This window comes from Hetaerina americana, unplaced genomic scaffold (genome assembly GCF_022747635.1).
Source record: "Hetaerina americana unplaced genomic scaffold, ioHetAmer1.1.p SCAF_11, whole genome shotgun sequence".
Lineage (NCBI taxonomy): Eukaryota > Metazoa > Arthropoda > Insecta > Odonata > Calopterygidae > Hetaerina > Hetaerina americana.
In genome coordinates, this window is record NW_027286181.1 from 12,305,778 (window position 1) to 12,329,081 (window position 23,304).

Consider the following 23,304-nt stretch of genomic DNA (forward strand, 5'->3'; position numbering starts at 1 on the left):
GAGATCTCTCTGATAATGGTGATCATCTTTTCTCCACGAATTTCGCTCGCGGGTTTGTCAATTGCCTCAAATGACAAATTCGTTTTCCCTTGCATGTGCTAATACGAGGGTCATCCGGAAAGTAGTACCCGTTCGTGAAATAAAGACACAAAAGTAAATATTAACAAACATAAAAAATTTTATTTGAAAGAGGATACTTTAAACTACTTCTCAACATAATCTCCAAGCAAATTAAGGCATTTGTCATAACGTGTGACAAGTTTCTGTATTCCTGCTGCATAGTCCTTCGCCGTCAGCTCATTGAGATACGCGAGGGACCCATCTTGCACAAATTTTTGCATAATGCAGATGGTGTTTAACAATTTCATGAACAATTGTTCGAGAAACATTGGGAAAATGCTCACAGATGTCATCAATTGTGACGCGCCGATCGTTCCTCACGAATTCGTCAACTGAGCTCACCAGTTGGTCTGTAATGACAGACGGTCTCTCCGAACGCTCATCGTCGTGTGTGTTCCCCCTCCCCATGTTGAAGTTGCGACACCACCGCCGAACAGACGACTCGTCCATTACATTGTCTCCATACACCTCCTTTAATTGGCGATGAATATCACATGGGCGAACGTTTCTTGCATTGAGGAATTTAATCACTGCCCTCACTTCACAACTGGCGGCGTTCTCAATTTTTTTAAACATTGTAAACAATCACAGAAACAACACAGGCAATGCTAGCGTCACGCAACTTGGCTCAGAGAAGGCAGACAAGCCACTGAAGCTATCTGACCTCGTCCAGCGGCTACTCGCGTCGTCAGCACTTCATGCGGCACGAACGGGTACTACTTTCCGGATGACCCTCGTAGAATGACTAGGTAATGACTTGGGTCGAGTCGGAGTACATGGTGTGGATTGGAGGTTTTTTTTTGAGATGTAGGTGAGGAGAAGGGATGAAAAAGTAAAATTGACGGAAAGAGATACGAACTAAGAAGTGGTAAACATAATGGGGGAGGAGAGGGGATTGTTGGGAAAAATCAAAAGGAGGCAGGAAAGATGGATACAAAATATTTTGTTTGGTAATGGGATGTTTGGAGACAGCAATACAGAGGGGAGAGTGTTGGGTAAACGAGGAAGTAATAGGGATAGATAGGGATGTTGGACGGAATGAGTTGAAGAAGGCAGTAAGCATAATTTCAGAGCAGTTTATTGTGATGTTGGATATCAGGTGTTGTCTTATTTGGTGAAGTTATGAAATGTACTTTCGTTTAGTCTTATATCCATCAGAAACTTACCACAAATGGTCGTCAAATACCAAATGATAATAATATGAATATGTGAGAGCAATATTTTTTTGGTTTCACGGACCTTAGGCTGTTGCGATAACTTTGCGTCATTCACTTAATACTACATAGGAAAAGCAAAGGCGGAGAATATTCTTGCGTCATTTGCTGAGATCATATCGTTCTCCGTCATCTCCCTACTTAAGATCTCTTCCTCCGCACATTCAAAACCAAACAATAATGGCAATCAACCAAAATCGTGACTCATTAGCAATCAATCAAAAATATGACTTTGCTGGTCACTTTACAATTAATATCATTGATAAGCATGAGGTAAAGGAGGGGGTGATCACGATCCCCTTGGCTTGTAAGTTATAGGTGATGTTTTCACATGAATATATATGACTTTGTGGGTGTAGATTGGCATGGATTTGTGGGTTTTGCATGCGGTTTTATTCTCTTATACGGATGGTGACCTAACACCCCCCGCCACACACTTGCGGTGGCTTGCGGGGTACTATGTAGATGTAGATGAATCGATCCATATTGATCGTCTCATCCACAATTATACCCCGTCATCCACCATAAGGGCGTGTGGCAGGGGGTGGTAGATGTAGATGGGTGCAAACCATCAGGTGAAAACGTGGTCGATTCTTCTGATTGGTTGGCCTACCGTCTTAAACTTCCATACGCAATTATATTAATGGGTGCGAAGTTGCACGTTTAGCGATCTTGGTGAAGTGGAATTATGGATGGTACATTTTAGGATCCTTCTCGGTAGTATCTAATGTAATGATGCTCCTTCCACTCACACGCTAGGGTGGAATCCGTGCGTATTAGGTTGGTTTTAACGGAGAACAGAAATCCCAACCACTCTTCGACTCCGAAGTGACTCTGCGTCGAGGTGGCTGAGTCCCCCTCACTATAAGCACGAAGAGGATGGAAGAAGAAAACAGGTTTTGTCCGCGGGGATGTGGGTTCCGGCAGGGGGGAAGAGGAATGGGATGGTGTGGGGAGAGGAGGAAAGAGGGTAAAAGGGAGGCCCTTGTACTGGCCTACTGGAGCTGGAGAAGCGAGGGGGTAGGATGGCGATGGTCGGACGAGCAAGAGTGTGAGGGGGGGGGGGGAGGGAGAGCGAGAGAAAGGGTGGAAAGGGGACAGGTTGGGAGGGGGAGGCAGAGGGAACCTTTTTTCTGAGGTAGAGAAGCAGTAAAGGGAACTACCAGCTGACTGGGTTCTGTTAGGAAGGAAGAGAAAGAACGTCTGGGTAAGTGAAAAAGAGATCGTTTTGCCCCCAGAATCCTTAGCGTATCTAAAGCGAGCTTCCTCTCTTCTTTTCTCAATCTTAACAATCCCTCCTCGGAAGACGATAAAAACGCATTCGTGCAAGAACATCCCTCCCGCGACCGTCTTGAGGCATTTTCCCCTTCATTCCGCCCTCGTCCCGCCCACACACCCATCTCGACCTCGTCGGTCACTTGGCAACCACGTTAAACGAATATTTTTTCCATTCCGTCTTCTCCTGCTCCACAAAAGAGGATTTTCGAGTGTTTTTTTTAATTTTCCCGTCTGGAAAAGCTTTAAATAGCAATGGAGTCAGCTCGGAACTGCATCTTATCGTTTCGTTTATCTCGTCCGTGTCTCTTTCAAAGGTGGCGCTCTTCCAGTCAATCCATCCACATCTCTTGAACGGTTTCGCCCTCCGATTCTCAGATGTTGGTACGGGTGACGTAAGCGCACGGAAAAAAAGCGATGGGAAATGCACTCTTTTCTCCGTCGCCCTCTCTCTCTCTTAGTGTCTCCCCCGCCTCGCTATCTTGCGTTTAAACAACAGGCGTAACCGGCAAAAGCTCAAAAGGAAACGAAACTGACGTCACCTCACGTCCCACGCTATTCCTCTGTTTCTAACAGATGTTTTCTTATTCGCTTTCCGTGTGGGCACAACTCGCCGCAAATCAAGGCCTGGTATTCTTCTCATGCGGAATGAGATAATTTCTTCGCCAAGATTGCAAACCGGCCAAATGAATGATGGATTATATAATTTGTTTCGGGGTGAATCGCTCGGATGGCCGGCTAGTAGCTCGGTCATGACTGATCACCAGATGCAAGCATATCTCTGGAAGCAAGGAATAATCGCCTTGGGATTTTTATCTTTTCGTGCTCAGGGGAAATTTTTTATTTTTCGCTGCTAAACGAATGCACATGCGTCGTTAAAATATTCTGCAGTTGGCTCGGAAAATCAATTTTTAATCTATTCATTAATTAACTAATTCGATCTCATTCATTCGAAATTTCATGACTTTACGGGTTCAGAAAGAGTAGTGCCAGCTGCAAACTACACGCCCTCTTCCATTGGTACCCATTTTCAAGCATTAAATCGTTTGAATCGAAATAAAAATTAGTTGCAATTGCTGTTGCAAAATTCTCGAAAAGATCACAGATTACTTTCGCAAATGTAGTTCAAATATTAAGTCCATGAATTGAATTAAGTACCCTTATCCTGAAATAAAATGCAAATCTTAAACAAGGATATGCATTGTGTTGTACGTGTTTATACCACGAAGGCGTCCATATCTCGTTTGAAACTCAATGAATTTGTGAGAGTTATATGTATAAGTATTGAGTTATCTAACTTCTCGTCCACTATACTTATACAGCAATGCCTCTGCACCCATTTATTCATTCCATGTAGTGTTCTTGATAAAGATCCTCTGTGGTTCTTATCTTATGCGTATAACGTGATTCTCCTGTTGCTTGCCGTAAATTATTTCTGACGGATGATTACTAATATCTAAAATATTAATTGAAGAGTCCATTAGTCTACAAATTTTGAAGGGTTGCTTTAAAAAACAATACTAAATTTTCTATTTCAATGGGACGAACCTCCCTCTGAAATTTCCCATTCTCTAAACTGTTTACAATTTACCCACATTCAGTCGAAAATTATTGTTTTAGAGAAACTAAGTTACTCGTTACATATTAAAAACTGTAGAGAATATTATTGTGCACTCAAAGTTGAAGCCAAAATGTTATTTATTACCGAAGAACGGAATGAACCTTATCGGTTTTTCGTGGCTTAAATCATCCGCGTTCAGATTTCCCGCATAACTTCGTTTTCGCGTGCTTAGCGTTCCGTTTTTCTGATTAGGCATTGCGAAAGTTGCGTAGGGTGGTGAAGGATGGCATATGATGTGGTGTTAAGTTATGGTTTTGATGGTTTGGATGCCATTTGTTTAAGACGCAATTTTTGCAGATTGCCAAAGTTGAGGAACAGTAGAGTGTCCGATTGTCGCATTATGTGTGATGGGTTGCACAAGTGGTGTTTGAAAATTGCTGTTCCTGGAGGCTATTTCTATTACCTTTTTCACGCCTTTGGGGATTGAGTAATTAAACTAGATTTCTAGCAATGGTAATCGCCAATCGTCTCCTTTGCCACCAAAAGGTGAGGTCAAGCAATGGTTAACTTCTCTTTCGTGGGGGAGAAGATGGTGTTACAGAATTTACTTAACGAAATCTACGAAACTAAAAGCACATTTTGCGCATTTAAGACAAAATATTGCCTTGTAATGACTAAATCGAAATATTTCATCTGAATTTCAGGACTGCATCCACAATGAAAGTCCATCTGGTTCTTTTGGCGGCATTGCTGTTCCTCCTGCTGGCTGACGCCAATGCAGACAAACCGGTAAGTTAGGAATCTGCCTCCAACACAGTAGAAATGGTATGCCTTACCGATTGAGAAAAACACTTTTGGAAACAATATATGGATTAATCTTACTGTATAGGTCACGACGGCCAAAGTTGATATCGAACGTGTTCGTAATCACAACGTTAAGGGCCAAGACTGTGGTGTTGTTTGGTGATATTTTGTGAAATAACGGGGACATTGTTTCAATTTTAAGTGTACTGGGGCAAATTAATTACTTTAAGTGGGTAATTATTTTAGTGTGGTTGCTTTTGGGTTATATAGTCAGCGTAACAACGATTACGAATCTCAATGAATATATTGAATATGCCCAACATTAATAAGAATGCCAATTGTTTTCGTAAAATAAGATAGTTGTAGACATATTTCCGTCATTATGTTCGGCTATTTTCGTAATGGCCAGAGTTATGAGTTGAATGTTATTTTTAATGTCCATTGTTGTTACTGTTTGAAAATATAGGTTGCGTTCTCGTAAGTTTCTCTAACTAATGAATTATGGCGCATAAGGTGTTATAAATGTGTTTTCTAAATGTTTCAGAGGAAACTGAAGAAATTCAGACACAAGCATAAGACCACCACCACCACTGAATCCTCGGCAGAAGATCAAGATGTGTACTCCATTATGGAGGAGGACGAGAAAGCATCTAAGACAAGTGAAGAGGAAAGCAAAGAGATGCATAAAATAGATGAACCCGAGGAACCAGCCCTTTTGCTTGGTACGATTATGAAGTAACACGTCATAGGCTATGTTCTTAGCAGCCTTCAAAGGGATGATGTCATATTTTTTTTACCTTACCTCAAATGAAGTTTGTTCCCCATGGTGTAATCGAGATAAATACAACTATTTGCATGGTAAATGGCTGGACTTTAGTAACTACTTATGTTTTCAATTGACAGAATAAAACGGGGAAAAGAAAATTTTCCTCCTTGGTAAGGGCTTGTGACATTAACGATTTGAGTGAGGTTGGAGCATAACTATCAATTTTGATGAAATGTAATCATAAATGAAGTCTTTAGTGATTTCTAATCGAGATTGACTTACTAGCATATTTTTTGAATGAAATTTGTAATATCTACATACTTAAGTCCTAGTGTGTTACATTAGGAGGTGATAACATATTCTGAAAGAGATTAGAAATAAAAAGTGATGACATTTTGATTTCAATCCTAAAATTTTGGAGAAAACGTACGATTGGGTACCCAAAATAACATTAAATAGAAAATACACAAGTAATTTATACTGTTGAAATTAGATCATCAAAATAAGGTAAAAGTTGTAGGGGAAATTTTTTTCATCAGTGGGGACAACTCTTAATCTGAGGTAATCCATCTGAGATATCACTTTGGATAGACAGCTATGGGAGCTTCAAAATTTGTTGCTCACCCAACTTGTATTGCATCATAGGGTTTTCATCAAGTTTTTTTAAGCAGTTTGAATCATTGATCTCTTGTTTATGAGTTTATTTATGTCAATTCTCTTAATCACACTTAAGTCTCATCCTTGGATTTCTTCCAAAATTATATTACAAATTAAACTTTTATAATTTGACAAAGGTTTTTTTTTAGAAACTCATTGTATTCATGCATTATTTAAGATCATGGAAACATTTATAAGCTTAGTATGTCAAATTAATATTATCCTTAGAATCACCTTAGTCTAATATGTGGTTTGAGTTCCTATGTGAAACATCAATACTATTAGAATTTAAAATTTGAGGGATCTGTTATTCTTGAAGTTTTAGATTACTAGAAAACTGATCTATGGATTTAATTCAGTGAAAATGTTCAATTTTGGCGATTGGAGTTGTTTGGTTGACTTAGTTTGTTCATAGCAGGAGCATCAAGTCAATATTGTATACCTTGTAAAGATTTACTTTTTTGAGTATGCTGTTGATGATATTATCTCTCTATTTTTCAAGTTTGTGCATCCAGTGATTAAAATTTCTTTTCATTCATCCCCTTGGCATAATGACTTCTTCAGATATTTGAGCAAACATCATTGACCACAAAAAATGAACTCTGACATTTAAGGGATCACTTAATTCTGGGGTCTTGGCTCATGAAAATTTAGGTTTGATAAGTTTTTTCTTCACAGGCTGTAAATTTTTTTAGCCGTCAAAAATGGAAGGATGACCTTTTCAAGAAGTCTTTCCTTTGATGTAGCTAGATATAGTAACGATGCCATATGATATTCAGTCGATGAAAGCATTCTTAAATGAAACGTTTTGTCTCGAGTGGTGATATAGTGACTGGCTATAGATGAACTGGACTGACAGTCTAGGTCATTTGTAGGACTAGAGATAGGTGGGCAATAGAGAGTTATTTGGAAAGTAGGACGCAGAGTAAGTGTGGAAGCAAAAATTCATATTTGAAATTAGGTAGCCCATATTCATGACAGAATAAAGAGTTTATATAGTGGCTGACTTATTACCTACTTACTTTTAAACATGACCATCACTTAACATGTGACATAGGGGTAGGCGAAAATGATCTGGAAATGTTAATGTTGTCATGGGAAGGGCTTTAGTCATTAATAAATGTGGTTGACAGGATGATTTGAGGCAGGTTTGCTGTTGATCCAGCAATGGTGAGTCAAACATCCTAGGGATTGCAGTTATTGTTCACTGCTTAATAGGAAATATGCAGATGAGGGTTAATCACAAGAAAACAAAAGTTGTTATTATTGAGAAGTAATCAAGCTAAGTTGAACATTAAATTAGGATGGAATAAACCAGAGAAAGTGGAGGAATTCATTTATTTGGGATATATTATAGAGGGAAATGTGGTGGAGATATTAGGATTGTGTTAGCCAAAGAGGTATTTACCAGAAGAGTATTGATGACATGTATGTTGAGTAAAAATGCAAAGAATATATTAGTTAAGACTTTAATATGAAGCCTTTACTACTTCATGGATCTGAATCCTGGACTGTTAGGGAAGAAGATGAGCATAGATTTAGAGACTTTTCATACGTGGCATGTAGGAGAATGGAGGGAATAAGTTGGTTAATAATGAAATATGGTGGCAAGGAGTGGGATTTTCAAGGGAAAATCTGAAAGAGACAGAGAAAATGGATGGAGGAAATGCTGAAAGGTGATGGTCTCTTGAATACTGTGATAGATGGGAGAATTTTGGTTAAGAGGGAAAATAAAATGGAGTTTTTGAAGCTTACAAAAGACAGAAGTTACAACAAAAAAAGAAATATATGATGTAAGGGGTAAACAGGAGGAAGTTCTTATAATACAAAGAAGTTAATAGCCATAAGTAACTATTACATTACCTTTGTTAAGTAGAATTCATTGAATGTATGTATTGTAAATGCTGATTTGATATTTTGTGCTGTCTATGTAAATGTATCTAAGCCCAATTAAGTTTGCAATGACTATACTAATTTTGATTATTATATTATTAATTTAGATCCTTGCTCGACAAAACATTGTGGTGCTGGACAAATCTGCGATTTGGATGACAATGGAGAAGCCCAGTGCGTCTGCATTCCAGATTGCCCAGTTGAAACTGAACCTAGGAGGAAGGTAAAAATTATTTCTACCACAAAATACGTAATCGTATTAAAAAAATAACAGCTCAATGTAATAAATTTCTATTAAAAATATTTCTAAACATTTAAAAAGGTTATTTTTTTTAGAAATGCTTAAGTCAAACTGACTTTTTGGTCCATAGAAAAAGTTTTACTGTATGTGACAGATGTTCTTAATGAAGGTAACTTTCACAGAAAAATGTTGACTAAGTTATTTTATTAAAATATTACTGTGATAAAATGGAATTTCAGAAGTTATATCAAACTATAGTGGTTTATTTTGCTTTGCGATCAATATGAGAATTTCTCTTTAAATGCTTCATGTCTCTTTGTGACGAGAAACATATAATTCAAGTACATTAAATTCTTCAATTCAAATCCCATTTAAGCATGGTTCTTTCTACAGCTTGGTAATCAGCCAGCTTTGCATTAATATGGCAGTTTTAAGTAAAATTTAAATGATCAACAAATATTTACCGTTTGGTACCTATGATGGAAATAGATTTTAAGTATTGACTCATATACTTGATAATTAAAAGAATTTAGGTGCTAATGGAAGTTCCATCCTTTTACATTCCTCTCGTGATGTGAATATGGTTATATGTTTTCTTTGCAATAATGATCAGCATTTTGTTATTGAGTTAGATGGTGATGCTAGTTAAAAATATTATAAATTAAAAGGTAGTCATAAACTGGGTGCTTGTTTTTGTGGTAGTTAAACAGGGATTTTGGGAAGTGCTGAAACAACCAAAGAATGGTGCATGATGATAGAACAGAGAAGTTTTTACGAGGTTATTCCCATTTATTATTAAAAGCATGTACTTTTCATGACACTAATTGGACACAGGTGACTTTTGAAATAACCTAGGGTAAGGGCTATCATTGAAAGTCTGAACTGCCACTAAGTCTTGCCCTCAGTAACAATTTGAAATCAAATTGACAATTAGAATCAAAGGTAAATGAGAGATTATCTTAGATGGTGTGAAAAGGACTTCATACAGCTGAATGAAATCGTTAATTGAAGATGTGGTTGTCATGAGCCATGCAGTCAATTACAGTTGCATTTTATGATTGTTTTGTTAAATGATAGACGTTACTTTTTCAAAAGTTCATGCTCTTTATTTTGGCAAAGAAGTTCATGATGAGATAATATATATTTTGAGAAGCATTGCAGTGGCCATATCGTAAAAACATAGTATAATTCTTATTAAATTCATCGTTGAAAAATAACATCACATAAAATACATAAGCTATGCATTGAGGGTGTGAATTATTTTTAATCATGCTTCACTTGGGTGCGCATATCCAATGTTTTTCTGGGTGGTCCTGAGGCTTTTGGGAAAAAGGCTTATGTTTATATCAAGCTTAATATCTATTAATTAGCTTAATAGGCTTGCAAGATCCACTAGAAACTGATTTGAGTTGCTGGGGATGTGGAGTTTTTGGTTTTTAAATTTGGAATTTTATTATGAAGAACGCAAAACTGTACGCACTAAATTTGTTTTTCCTTTGTTTTATTTTCAGGTTTGTTCCAACCACAATGAGACCTGGGGATCTGACTGCCAAATTTATCAGATGCGTTGCTGGTGTACCAAAGATGATGAGAGGTGCTTGGGAGAGAAATTCAAGCATATCCACATTGAATATTACGGCGAGTGTAGGGAAATGCCGGTAAGTTTTCCAGGGTGCTTTCTTTCTTGCTTAACTTTCAGCAGAAAACCTGCTATTGGAGTTTGGTTGAGAATATAACACAAGGAGAGAATATAACCTAATCAAAGTACAATTAAGAGGATGAAATAAGTAAAGTCGATACAAGACATTAAAAAATTTTTTTGGGTTAAATAATGGCATATATTTTAAAAAAGGAATTATGTTGCTGCTCCCTGTGCATATGAGATTTTCATAAAAGTTATAACTTATAATGTATATATATACATGACACCTAATGTAATACATATACACATATGATATTACTTATGAATTTAATAATACATATTTTATGGTTAAATTATGAGACATCATATTTGAGTTATGGTATTATGTATTATGGATGTTACATCAAATTATATGTCCCCCTTGTGATGGTTTGGGTAGAACGTTGGGATCAGTATATTATGTTGCTAGTGGAAAAGGATTTGGTGGAAATATGACTGGATCCAATTAAATTTGTTCAGTACCAAGAGTGTAATCACTCTTGTTGAAGCAATCATACTTTTTCAATGAATAATTTCTGCTGTAATATGCTTCATTATGTTGTGACATCTTCAAGTTAAGTAAAAGTAATTATATTTGAGACTTAAATCACCAATCGAAACTCTTATTGATTCTGATTCTTCGTTATGACAACTTGATTCTTAGATGTGGTGCCTTGAATCATTCCATGTAAAAGTATAATAAATATAAATTCCAAACTTCCATGAAATGAAGCCTTATGCTGTGGAATCCAAAACAATGCTGCTTTAATTCTTCTAATTACCTGTGATTATTCAGAAATTTGTTCTAAAATCATTGTTTTTGCCCCATCATTTCATTTTCTTAATTGGTTTTAATGCTGAACCTTCAGGATACCCTGATTTAAGCTATCCTTAGCAGGTCTTAACCATCGGCAGCATCCATCGGCCTTTATCAATTTCTATATAAACTTTGAAAATCCCTCATTTGCACCTTAAAAAGGTCCTCACAAGGTTAGAGACCATTATCAGGTGAACAACAAGAACTTATGGCTCAGTCGTGGATCTTCAAAAACTGGGTGTGGGAAATTTTTATTACTGAACAAAAATGATTTCTATTTATTTATTTACACAATTACGTTGCAATTAGGCAAATTTCCTGGTGGCAACGGTCAGGTTAGGTCAAAGATAACTCTACAACGAAAATTACATATACATTACATTACTTTTAACCTGCAGAAAATTACATTTCATTACTTTTAACCTGCAGAAATGTTGAAAAGCATGCTAAATTTTAAAATAATCACACTAACTCAGAGGCAAATGCATTTTGGATTGGATAATTTTGTGATAAAAAGACCACATGTATTCGAAAGTAGGATCAGGTGAAGGGCCTTGACCCCTACCTAGGATACGTCATTCTTCTTGGACACACATCTATCTCTATATAAGTGGAGTTTTCTAGTTCTGCACTTAATCCAACTTCTTGTGCATCCATTTGTTAGCCTTGCAAACCTGAGGAGATGGCAGATTTCCCACGCAGAATGCGTGACTGGCTGTTCAACATCATGAGGGATTTGGCTGATAGGCAGGAACTCACCCCGTACTACTTCAAGATGGAACGTGAGGCAGAGACAAACCTCACAAGACGTTGGACGAATGCTGCCATCTGGAAATGGTGTGACTTGGATGGCCATCCTCATGACAGGTTTGTTTTGAAAAGAGTTACCTGGTAATTTCAAACTGTGTGCCATCCCAAGTGCAGTGAAATTGTAATGAGCACGCAACGTCAGTGAAATAAAAAGCTGAAGATTTTCTGCACTGGTTCTCTCAGCCATTCTGCTTAAATTAATGGATTTCTGTTGAGTACCTACTTATGGGATGGATGATAGCCCCCTTCAGTGCACACTTGTACTGAAGAGTTCTTGTCTTGCACATAACTGGAGGGCTTCTTTTTAGTAAGGGAGATTATGGATACTCTAATTTTCAGGTTTTATTATGGACATGCCTTTGAGATAAAGCTTTATGAAGTATCAGATCTTTTGTTAGGTCAATATTTGAGTCCCCCTCCATTCCCCTGAAGAATTTTGGCCAATTTATCTTTTCCTGTAAGCATACCCAAAGGTTACGTCATCATTAATGGTCTGTTTCACCCGGGTTGAGGATGTCAAGAGGTTATGTTTCTGGTTATGTTTTGGTGGGTTCTTCAAAGTGAATGGCTAAGATAAATGACTGGATACAAAGGGCAATATCCTTATAATTGCCTTCTCTTTTCAAAAATTAGGCATGGTAATAATACCCCAGTGTATGAAGGCTGCTAAATTGTGTAAACCAACAGTTTTCTCTGAGCACACACCAATAAAAATGTAAAAAGAGAAAAACATGGTTGTCAATAAATGCAAAGGTAAACTGCATTAAGGTGATCTGGGAGAAAGGTACCTGTATGTAATCTCTTTCAAAAAGGGTTCACATGACAAGATTGTCAATGAGGCAGGTACAGAAATTCAGCAGTAACATGTCTCCAGTTTGATGTTAGCAAATTTTGACTTCATTATGCCTGGGACACTGGTATAATTGAGGGAATAATAATTGGGTTCCTTTGTAGTTCATATTTGACCGTGTTAGTGAAGATGGTGACATTAAATCCAAAGAGTGGTATGTGCGCTCATATAAGTGATATTTTCATGAAAATAAGCAAAATGGGATTTAATGAAGTGTGAAAGTTGGTTTTGGTAAGGTTTTATTTTTGCTCTGTCAGAAGTCTTAACTCAAAAGCCTAATTTTGACTGTTAATCAATAGCAATAGGTAAATCTGTAGTTAATAACAATAGGCTAATTGTTAGTTATTAACAATTGGTAAATTTGCAGAGCTGAACTATGTAATGATGTGATGTTAAGTATTGATTTCTGGTTATTTTTAGATCATTTATGTTAGAGATTCAGAAATATTTACTTATTTATGGCATTTGCTAATCCTCACTATGGGTGTGGACCATTTACAGGAACGAATACATTTTGTGAAAGCATAGTTGGATTTGAGTAACGACCAATCACTTACTTCTATGAAAGTTAGTATTAACCTCTCCAAATTAGCTCAAATCATAAAAATGTAAGAAGAATATATTAAACAGAAAGGTTCTTCTGTTGAGTAGGAAGACTGGTGATATATTACTGAATCACTGGACATCAGGTGTACATATATTTTTAAGTTTCAAAGATTTGCCATAATTTGTCCTGAAAATACAGGAAACTGTCATTTATTCAAATACATTGGGGTGACTTTTTTAAATGAGATACTTGGGTGACCGTGAAAAAGATGAAACATATCTATTGATAGACGCGATTGCCTTTAGTTAATTTAAAAAAACTATGAAGGATGTAATTAATATACTAAATGAATTTCCTGGTATCATGGTTCATGTTTTGGTACTCATTTAACCATTGTATCCATTTTTATCATTTTCTTGGGGCTTTCCTTTAATTAATGGCAAACGTGAAGGTTGCACCACCATTCATAGTTTTTTTTTGTAATTTAAATTAATGGTGATATTAAATGTTGGCAAGTTGAAAGTGAACTCCTTGATTTCTCAAACTTCCCATTCAGCAATTTTTTTTATTGGAACAACACATTATTATAAGCAGCAGACTACTGGTCTAAGGTAGGTTTATAATGGATTCTGGGGCTGCAACTTTTCTCTTTTAGTCCTACCTTATACAGCATCTAATGTTATAGCACCTTGTTTCAGCTCTGCATAAACTCTTAACATTCCATCTGAAATTACTGCACTTTTCCTTCCTCTACCTCATTTTCCCAACATTCTCCTCTCTATGACACTGCCATTCGTTATGACCGGCATCCAATTTTAGATCCTTAAAATTTCTCCCAGTTCTTTTCCCCTGCCATGGTCCAGAACTTTTCCATACATTTTCCTTTCCGCTACATTTTAATTTCTTCATTCTTCTAGACATCCAAATCCTTTAGGCTCCTTCTCTATATATTTAACTTCTTTACTCAATGACCAATTTTGTAAGTCTTAAACATTCAGAGAGGCCTGTCATAGTTTTAACCTCTCTTTTCTTTGTCTTCAACTTAAGGTCCTCAGTATCGACTTCTTCACCTTCTTAAATACCCTACAAAAGTTTTTCTTTAGATGATTTTCAACTAAATTACTTCTTGTAGGACCGTACTATGTGCCATGATGAAGAGAAAACCCTTCAATCTGGTACAGTTGAGTCCATGGTGAAGGAAATTAATAATATCGCTGGAAATAAAGAAGCCCTACTCTTAGGCTTAATTTTATCCCTGGTCATATTGCATTAAAGATTTCCAAGAATAGCATTGTCTTTCTTGTTGAGTTTGAATGAAAGTATTATATGATGGTATCCTATGAAATAAAATTTTTAGTAAAAAAATGTCTAAAACATATTTTAAGAAAATGCTTGTTCAACAAAGGATTGTGCTTAAAAAGTGATTATCTCAGTAGAGCTAAATGCTGCATATAATAAAGAGTTAAAAGAATGAATTGCTGAAGTTTGTTTGAAGAAATCAAGTGCAGAGAAATTGTCATTTTAATTATCACTGTTCTGACTAATTTTTGATAAGTTCAAGATATTGGACAGGGCTGACCTTCATGTTCTCAAGATTTAAGTTACCCATATGATTTCAACAGTAAAAATTGTTGTAATTTTATAGCTTGTTCCTTTTTTAAGATTGTAGTGTGCTCTCTTGAGCACCATGGTTGAAAGAAAAATGTGATAATTAACAGAAAACAATAATGAATTGACAAGAGTATTTAAAATTCAAGGATGAAACATTCTCCTGTGATTTATTTTCAGGGCTGTCTCTCGCCACGAGCTCTTCCCAATAAGGGCACCACTAATGGCGCTGGAACACTGCATAGCACCATTCCTGAATTCTTGTGATGCAGATGATAACCACAAAATCTCCCTGAAGGAGTGGGGGTCATGCCTTGAATTGGAAGAGGTTACTAGAGTTCCAAATTTTCATTATATTTATCCATATGTTGAAGCTATTTGACCAAATTTAAACCATTTTCGTTCAATATTAAATCAATTCAAATCTGATTAGAAATTTAACCAGTGTTTTTATAAGCTGGTAACACAAGAATTGTGATATCAAATGAAACTTTCATTCAATTTTGAAATAATTTACTTTTTAAATTAATATTGTAAAAAAAATAATTGGGATACTGGCATTGTAGATAAGGTCTTGGGTATCCATAAAATGTTTTCTGGAAGTAGTGTCTGAATTCAAGAGCTGCATAGCATTATGCATTGCAGAACAATAGTAAAAAAAGTCAATGTCAGGTCTGGAAAATGGTTTTGGTTGATATTTGCGGAGACTGCACCTTAAATATTCACTGGTGAGTATGTATCGTCTGCGTTCATACCCTGCAAGATGCCGCAAGGGTATGTTGCAGGGGAGTCAGTGCTAGGGCAACAGACATCCATGGAAATTTAAGTTCATATGCCCATATGAATGTATATTTTAGCTAACATACGAAAACACTTACGGGCATGCATTCCTCTGTTCATGCTATTATTGGTGTTTGACTAAATCATTACATTATGGTCTTAAAGTCTTCAAGTTGATATGTTTGGGTGCTTGGGATTTATTTTGTCATGTTTGCCTATCATACAAGGGAAGAATGAGTAATTTAATCTGGCTGTGTCCATCTCTCTCTCATCCCTGTGGTTGAATCTACCAGGATAATATCCCACCATAATAATTCTCAATGATATGTAGTTAAAAACCATTCATTCACAAATTTTGTCAACTCACAGTTGCTGTCAAATTATGACATTTTAATTACTCTTAGGTTGACCTGTTTATTATATTGATGTGTATAAGTGTCTGGAAAGGGAATTGTCACAGGAGTGACTAAGCAACTAATTTTGGAAAACAAAAATCATGCAATTTAAATTTTCAGACTCGGAAATGCCTGCTGATCCACAAACATTGGTAACCATTAAAAAGAATAGAATTATTTCCTTGTTCCTATTGTGATGCTAGTTAGAGGTAAGCTATGTTTATTTCTACCCCAGTGGTTTGTTGTTATTGAGCAGCTAAATGTCAGGGTATTGACGTGTCTGTAGTGTTATGCTTGAGAAGTTGAAGCTGTGAACCTCAGTACTTATAGTCACAATTATTTATGCATATTTATTTGGAGTGAACAGAAGTCCTTTGTAATACATATATATGTGTATGCATTCGATTATGGGTAATGTATTTCCGCATGCCTCTGCATATGTGGCTGAGTACCATAAAGTAGGTATTTTATAGCTTTAGATATTGGTACCATTTCATTAGGCATTGGTACCATGTCATACTCTTAATTTATTCTCACGCAAAGCATCCGAGTCTTACACTGTTGTAACTGCGGAGTGTCGGTGAATTTAAAAAAAAAATTCGAATAAGAGATTCATGTCAGTGTATTGCATGCCTTATTGTCAGGGGAAATTATAGTGAGTTTTCATGAATATAAGTAACTTCGCAGTTTTTACAACTCTTTTAGCATTAATTCACAGAAAGGAAAAATAATTGAAAAATATTAAGAGAAGTTAAGTGCATACTGTCAAATAATATTGGATCAGTGGTAGATTTCCAAGATAGTCTTAGGATAGGGAGTTTTGGGACTGCAATACTTATTTTTGTTCTTTTCCAGGATGACTTGGAAGAAAAGTGTGACGACGTACGGGGAGACTGAGCAACTGTTGCTGAGCATTCCAACGCTGACTTGTACTTCGTATATGCTCACTAACATTGTCCAGCTGAATGAATGTTTTTAATTTTATTGGTGCTATCTGAAATTTTCCATGTGTGCCAAAGCACTCATCATTTTGTGATCAACCATCAAGCGTTCATGTATTTAACCAACTCACAATGTTCAAACAATTGATGTTAACTACTTATGTGCGAGATTGAGATGAATTAGTGATGTAGAATTTTTCTATTCACAGTAATTGTACTTGTATTCGAAATAAACACTGCCAATGAAATTGAATTTTCTTATTAAAACTATGGATACCTTTTTCAAATTCCTTTGACCCCGAGTGTTCGCTAGAAAAGTGTAGTTTAACGGAAACAAAAGTCAGTATACTACTGTAATTATAGGCCATATAACATCATCAGTAACTGAAGCAATAGAAAATTAATTTAGGAAGTTGCCCTTGTAATACTAGCACCTACAATAGAAAATCAAAGAGAACATAAATTATAAAAATATTTTTCTATTATATACGGAACCTCACAGACGCCATTTTGTGTGACTCAGTAACGGTAAGCTTGATCAATAGATGGAGCGCGTCCCGCGCTAGTCATTTCAAAAGGAGTGCAATCTCATTGGCTTAGAGCGGTCACGTGATCACTTTCATACTTTCATCAAATCGTTTTGTTTGGCGGGCACGCAGAGCGTTGGTAGCTGTTTGGTCAAGATAGTCGTTGCACAATGGTAAGAATCCAAAGTTATTATGGTTAATAATGTCCATCGGTTCTTAAGTTTGTCATAATCTTAAACTTTGGTCTCTTATCTGTCGACTCCTGAAGTTTGGAGATTCTAGCTCGAAAATTAACCCTATATTTTGACAATTTTAGGCAGGAGGAAAAGCGGGTAAGGACTCTGGAAAGGCCAAGGCGAAAGCTGTATCCCGTTCAGCGAGGGCGGGTTTGCAGGTTGGTTTTCTGTGATTATAACGTATAATTTATTTTCAAATTGTGTGTATGTTGAGCTCTAAGCTTATGCATTACGTGAATTAATTTTCTTTCGCTGTTCATCGTGGGTTTTTTGAAATTAACTCTGTCAACTGGTTCGTTGCCGAAGAACGGTAGTTGGTTTGTTTGTCTTGTGGGATCACCATCAACTGTATTTTTATTCGTTTCTAGTTTCCCGTGGGAAGAATACACAGACATCTAAAAAATCGAACAACAAGTCACGGACGAGTTGGTGCTACTGCTGCAGTTTATAGCGCTGCGATCTTGGAATATTTAACTGCTGAGGTGAGTTAACTGTATTCAAAATGGCTGATATTCGTGAAACATTACCCGGCCTATTGGGGAAATAAGGTGTTATCGGTATAGTTTCCTGCTTCCAAAGTGTTTTCTAGGATACTGTTGGTTTAGTTTTGTGCTTGTAGTGTAATATTCGATGATGTCAATATGAAATACGTCAGGATAAGGCGAAGTTGTAGCCCGCTTGGCTTGCCTTGGTTCAAAAATGGCGCGAACTATTTATCAATTTTATTTGTACGAGTTTGTGATATTAATAAATTTCCGGTGGTTGTTGTGCATTGTGACAAATTATCGAACACTTACGTAAATATTCATTGTATTTTTTGGTGACATTGAGTGTTAATATGCAGCATTTCCTTACTATTACAGGTGCTGGAATTGGCAGGCAATGCTTCCAAAGATCTCAAAGTAAAACGTATTACGCCTCGTCATCTTCAGCTTGCAATCAGAGGAGATGAAGAATTGGACAGCCTTATAAAGGCAACCATTGCTGGAGGAGGCAAGTGTTTTAAGAAGTTAATATTTTGGTCAAATATTGAGATTTTATTTTGAACGGTAACTAACAGCACTATTTCATTTTAAGGTGTTATCCCTCATATCCACAAGTCTCTCATCGGAAAGAAGGGATCTCAGAAGCCTGCATAAAGTTTCGATCACAGTTTTTAATCAGAGCAGTTGTGATTTTCTTGATTGCCACTGAAGTTGCTGTGAAGACTGCAAAGTATGGTGTGTTTCATCCAAATGCCAATGACTATTGTCCTGTTGGGTTTTATCCGGCGCTGTGTTGTTGTGACATAGTTCGTTGTTAAACTCAAGTAATGGACTCTATTACAATTCATATTGAAACATTTACTCGCGGTAAATAATTTTTCATTGTAACCAGTGTTTATTTTTTTCTACTGTTCACACCATATTTGGCTAAATATTTGTTCATGATTGTTCTCATTTTAAAGAATGCATGTGTTGTATGACTTAATATATTAAGGTATTGACCAATATGAATGCAGTACAAATTGTTGCAGAGCATGAATGACTAATTCTGTTTTGGAAATACATTAGATTTTAGATGCATTTCACGAAAAATGTCTTTAAGTATTAGATGTAGGACGTACATTGATATAATAAACATAATTTGTGTAATTGAGTTTATTTGATTGTTTTAAGTTATCCGTGAATTTGCGTTAATTATTTCGATTAAAATTTGTCAATGTGGCAGGACGCTTACGGGGGTGGGGTTATAACGCCAGCTGGTGGGTAAGTATCACACTTGGGTCTGTAATGTTTCTGGCTTTGTGCGGTAGATGGCGGGGGCTAGCTTAAATTCACGGAAGACTCCAGCGCGGCGGTTGTGAGAATCAGATGTAGGAATGTTGTTTGGTTCCGAATTCAACCCGCTGCGTCCTCTGGGGCACTTGCCGGGGAACTACGTCCTGAACTCAACTGGCAACGTGCAAGGCGAGTAGTCAGGTGGAAGGGGAAAGGGGAGGGCAAGGTGGAATCCCGCGGCCAGACGAGAGGGTAGTTTCTTCTTCGGAAGTTCCGGAGAAGCCTCGTGCCAAAGACGTCCTGCGCGCATTGGGATATACATACACTGGTTACATTATCGTGTGTCTTGTGCTGAGGAATCGTGTTGTGGGGGAAATTACTTGTTTTGGTTTCGCGCAAACTTGCGCCTAGTGTGTTACCTTAATCACAGGAATACTTCGGAACTTGTAACCGGGTCCATGGTAATTAAATCACTCAACAGTTGATCCAACCTTCTCTGCTCCCGTGTCTCCGGGGGGAGGGTGCGTTGTCATCTCAACAGGTGAGTTTCAACTTTTTTTTTAAAAACTCCTCAGACACTAATTTTTTTGGTTGTTGATCTGTAGCATTGTCCGCTAAGAACTTCAAACTTTCCTTTGATGCTATACGGCGAAAGTTGTTTTTAGTTCTAATTTTATGTTCAAACTTTCGGGATTGGATATGACACGTGAAATTGTTTATGTCTTCGCGTGGGTGGTGAGTGACTTTTCACTTCGCCGGGATGCTTCATGAAAGTTTCGTGTTTCTTTGAGCATCCCGTAATGCTCTGTGAACATGCTTGGGGTCAAACTCTCCAAGTTTTGTATTTTCGTTTTTCTTCGCTTCTACTCCCGCCACGTCACTTTATATCTTTATCCTTCCCGAGGGCCTACGAAACCTTGGCGGTCACACGAAGTGAAATCCGCGCAGTGAGACTCTTACTTTCTAGTTGCAAGGCCTTTCTTTCGCTCCGCTTCATTCGCACGGGCGATGGTTACCGTTCCGTCGGCCAGATTTTTCATTATGCCATCCTTAAATGGGTATTACTTTCATTTATTCTCGGAGATAGGGCTTTCTCCCCTACGCCATAATAGTCAATCTGTGCCTGTCTACCTGTTAATCCTCGCGTGAGGGAGGCGAAGAGGAGACCAGTCTTGCCGGTGACAGCGGCCTCTCTCCTTCGGTGTCTTTTCCGCTCAGTCGTATGCTTTCTCCGTTATAGTTCCGTGGAGATGTAGTGCGGCGAAAGGAATTCCATCGCCTTTTCTCCTCGGGTGTCCCCCTTTTGTCCATTACCTCGCAATCATATTCCATGGTTCTACCTTCTTCGTGGTTGGATTGAAACTTCTGCCTTCTCGAGAAACGGTTAATGGCCCGAGTCAAAGCCACTTCAATGTCGGTGCGTGAGGGTGTGAATCGTTCTCAAGGCTAAGGAACCGGATGTCTTGGAAAGGCGGAAATTCCTCGCAAGGTGTTTTTAGAGACCTCCCTCCCTCATTTGTCGGGCCGAGAGTGAAGTGAGTGACCTTATAGCCCAACCGTTCCGATCCCGAAGTAATGACCTCTTCTAGCGTTTCCCTTTCGGATACCGTTGGGACGTGAGAAACTTCGGAATTCTTAAATCTTCGGAAATTCCAGCAACAGAAAAAGTTGATTAATCTTTCGCTGTGCTCTAGGATTTATTTTCCATAATCGTTTTAATTCCTTTCCTGCAACAAGAGCTTCCCTTTTGATCCGTACCGTCAACACTTTTCTCCCTTAGCAACGTAAATAACAACAACAATATAAGAGAACAGCGCGAGGCGTCGTTTTGGTTGTGTTCTTTGTCCTGTCTGTTCTGTAACGGCAGGATAGTAATTAATTAATTATGGATCGGTGGGACCTCCTGGGGCATTTCAATTTCATTTAATTGATCACATCTCGACTGTGAAAACTTTGATAAGAGAATTGTTTGCTGTTCCATGACGATTCGTGTCATATGTGGGCAGGTTACCGGATTTCATGTGGTTGTCGATATGCTCTTCCCGTCCAAGTGTGTTAAAATTTGCATTTGACGCATGCACGCGCTTGCCACGAACTTTAATATTTCCTCGTAAAGTGAGAGGGTTAAGGCACTTCTTCGCGCGAACCCAGCGCGTCCGTGGGACTAATTTCTTTTGACCCTGTCCAACCTCTTGAAATTATTTTGGGGAAAATTACGAGAGGCGGAAAAGTTTGTGGGAGGGGAAGATCTACGACCCCAGTTTCCAAGGTTATTCCACAATGGATCCCCACCCCCTTCCCATCCACTCTGATCCTTTCGTCGTCTTGGAGGAGAGCTTGTTTCTAGCAGGGCGAGGTGTTTTGACTTCATTCTCTTTTAAGATTACGTTGGCCCATGCGGAGAGTCGACATGCAAGAAATCCGTTGCCGTGAAGCTAAAATTAACGAACCATTGCACTTGATATGCAATACGAAATTTTCAGTTTCATTTCACTTTGCCTCTGTGGTCGCGTTTAGATCTCAGTATTGTAAAACGCGGTAATATTTACAAACACATTTTACAATTAACGAAATTTACAAACGGTAATCTTTACAAAATACAGAAAAAATACTCTCGCATTCGTGCATCGAAAACCATTGCCAGTTATGTGAACCGTCTCAACTAATTACTTCTGTAAATAAACTGATTTGAAGACTCCGTAGACTGCATTTCATATTTCAGTCTTATAATGTGCTTATCTTCGCGACACATGCCTCGCCAACCGCGGCATTTATCAGTGACGTGGGTGGCTTGGGACATAAATGGATAACTATATGGTTGTCTTCTTCGAGGAAAATGAATAGCCGCTTAGTTCGCGAGTGAAGGCTACAGAATGAAATTGTTTGACTAGACTGCACTGGTGTGGTAGGGAGATTTTGAATATCCATAAAACAGGGAGTATGGGCCAAAATCGACACCCCCGTATTACTCTGAAAGTTCCAGAGAGGGAAATTGGCAGGGGGTGTTAAGTCACCTGCCATTAGTTTAATCGGTGATTATTAGTGTTAATGGAGCTGGGTATTGTTATTTGTTATCCGTTTAGTTTATATTGATATCATTCGGTATTTTTGTTACTCGTTCAGTGTAATTAAACAGTGTATAAATTGTTTGTTGGATGACAGTGTGTGTATTTGTATGCGTGTGGGATGAAGGGATTTTTGCATGAGTGTATACTCCACTGTGGATATAGTTTTGCATATATGTGTTGATTTTGCATGTTGTATATTGTTCCTTTTTACGTGTGGTGACCTATTTACGTAGATGTATTTGGCTTTATGCTGTTTTTGGGCTAATTAAATTATACTTTCTTTACTTACGGCATGGTCGAATTGTCGCACTTTAATGTTAAGCCCTGGTCTAGGATTGTGAGAGAGAAATAGAAAAAGGATTCCCTACGTGTCTGGACCCTCTTTTGAAGTATATGTATATTTATCTGTGACCAATTGCAGTGATAGTATATACCAGTTTAATGCAAGGCTAAGTTTAACTCTCTAGTTGTCGGTGTGGAACTCAAAAAGACTATTGTGTAAATCGGGGCGAGCTGAAAAAGGGTGGAAAGAAAGGGTTATGTCGACACGAAGACTGGTAGAAGAACATGGTATCACAAACGGAGTCGCATTTAGCAGACATTGTGACGTTGTGGATGTCGTCAATTAAGCAATTATATATTAAGTTCAAAAATCTTCGTATTTAATGTAATGGTGGGTAATAATCGTGTTACTTGTTTCGGCGTAATACACGAAAGTGTAGAATACTACCCGGTAATAAGTGTCCGAAATTC

The 23,304-nt window shown here is 37.6% G+C and overlaps 2 protein-coding genes across 4 annotated transcripts in view; both read left to right on the top strand.

Moving 5' to 3' along the window:
- The window catches only part of SPARC (secreted protein, acidic, cysteine-rich), a 74,765-nt gene extending 57,557 nt beyond the window's left edge, over positions 1 to 17,208 (top strand). The window contains exons 1-8 of one of the 3 annotated variants that reach the window (XM_071599418.1): positions 2,522 to 2,541; positions 4,875 to 4,959; positions 5,519 to 5,696; positions 8,398 to 8,513; positions 10,043 to 10,189; positions 11,694 to 11,896; positions 15,025 to 15,172; positions 16,875 to 17,208. In XM_071599418.1, the coding sequence (XP_071455519.1) occupies positions 4,888 to 4,959; positions 5,519 to 5,696; positions 8,398 to 8,513; positions 10,043 to 10,189; positions 11,694 to 11,896; positions 15,025 to 15,172; positions 16,875 to 16,916 (906 nt within the window). In that variant the 5' untranslated portion in view covers positions 2,522 to 2,541; positions 4,875 to 4,887 and the 3' untranslated portion in view covers positions 16,917 to 17,208. Of the gene's footprint in view, positions 1 to 2,521; positions 2,542 to 4,694; positions 4,717 to 4,874; positions 4,960 to 5,518; positions 5,697 to 8,397; positions 8,514 to 10,042; positions 10,190 to 11,693; positions 11,897 to 15,024; positions 15,173 to 16,874 lie in introns of those variants that run through there. The other 2 variants (XM_071599417.1, XM_071599416.1) reach the window with 2 other exon arrangements.
- A 364-nt stretch (positions 17,209 to 17,572) lies between these two features.
- On the top strand, positions 17,573 to 19,366 carry His2Av (Histone H2A variant). The gene is made up of 5 exons (XM_071599222.1): positions 17,573 to 17,660; positions 17,804 to 17,881; positions 18,092 to 18,205; positions 18,587 to 18,716; positions 18,801 to 19,366. Exons 1-5 carry the CDS (start codon positions 17,658 to 17,660, stop codon positions 18,860 to 18,862), a joined length of 387 nt encoding a protein of 128 aa, XP_071455323.1. The 5' UTR covers positions 17,573 to 17,657; the 3' UTR covers positions 18,863 to 19,366.
- Positions 19,367 to 23,304: the final 3,938 nt, after the last annotated feature.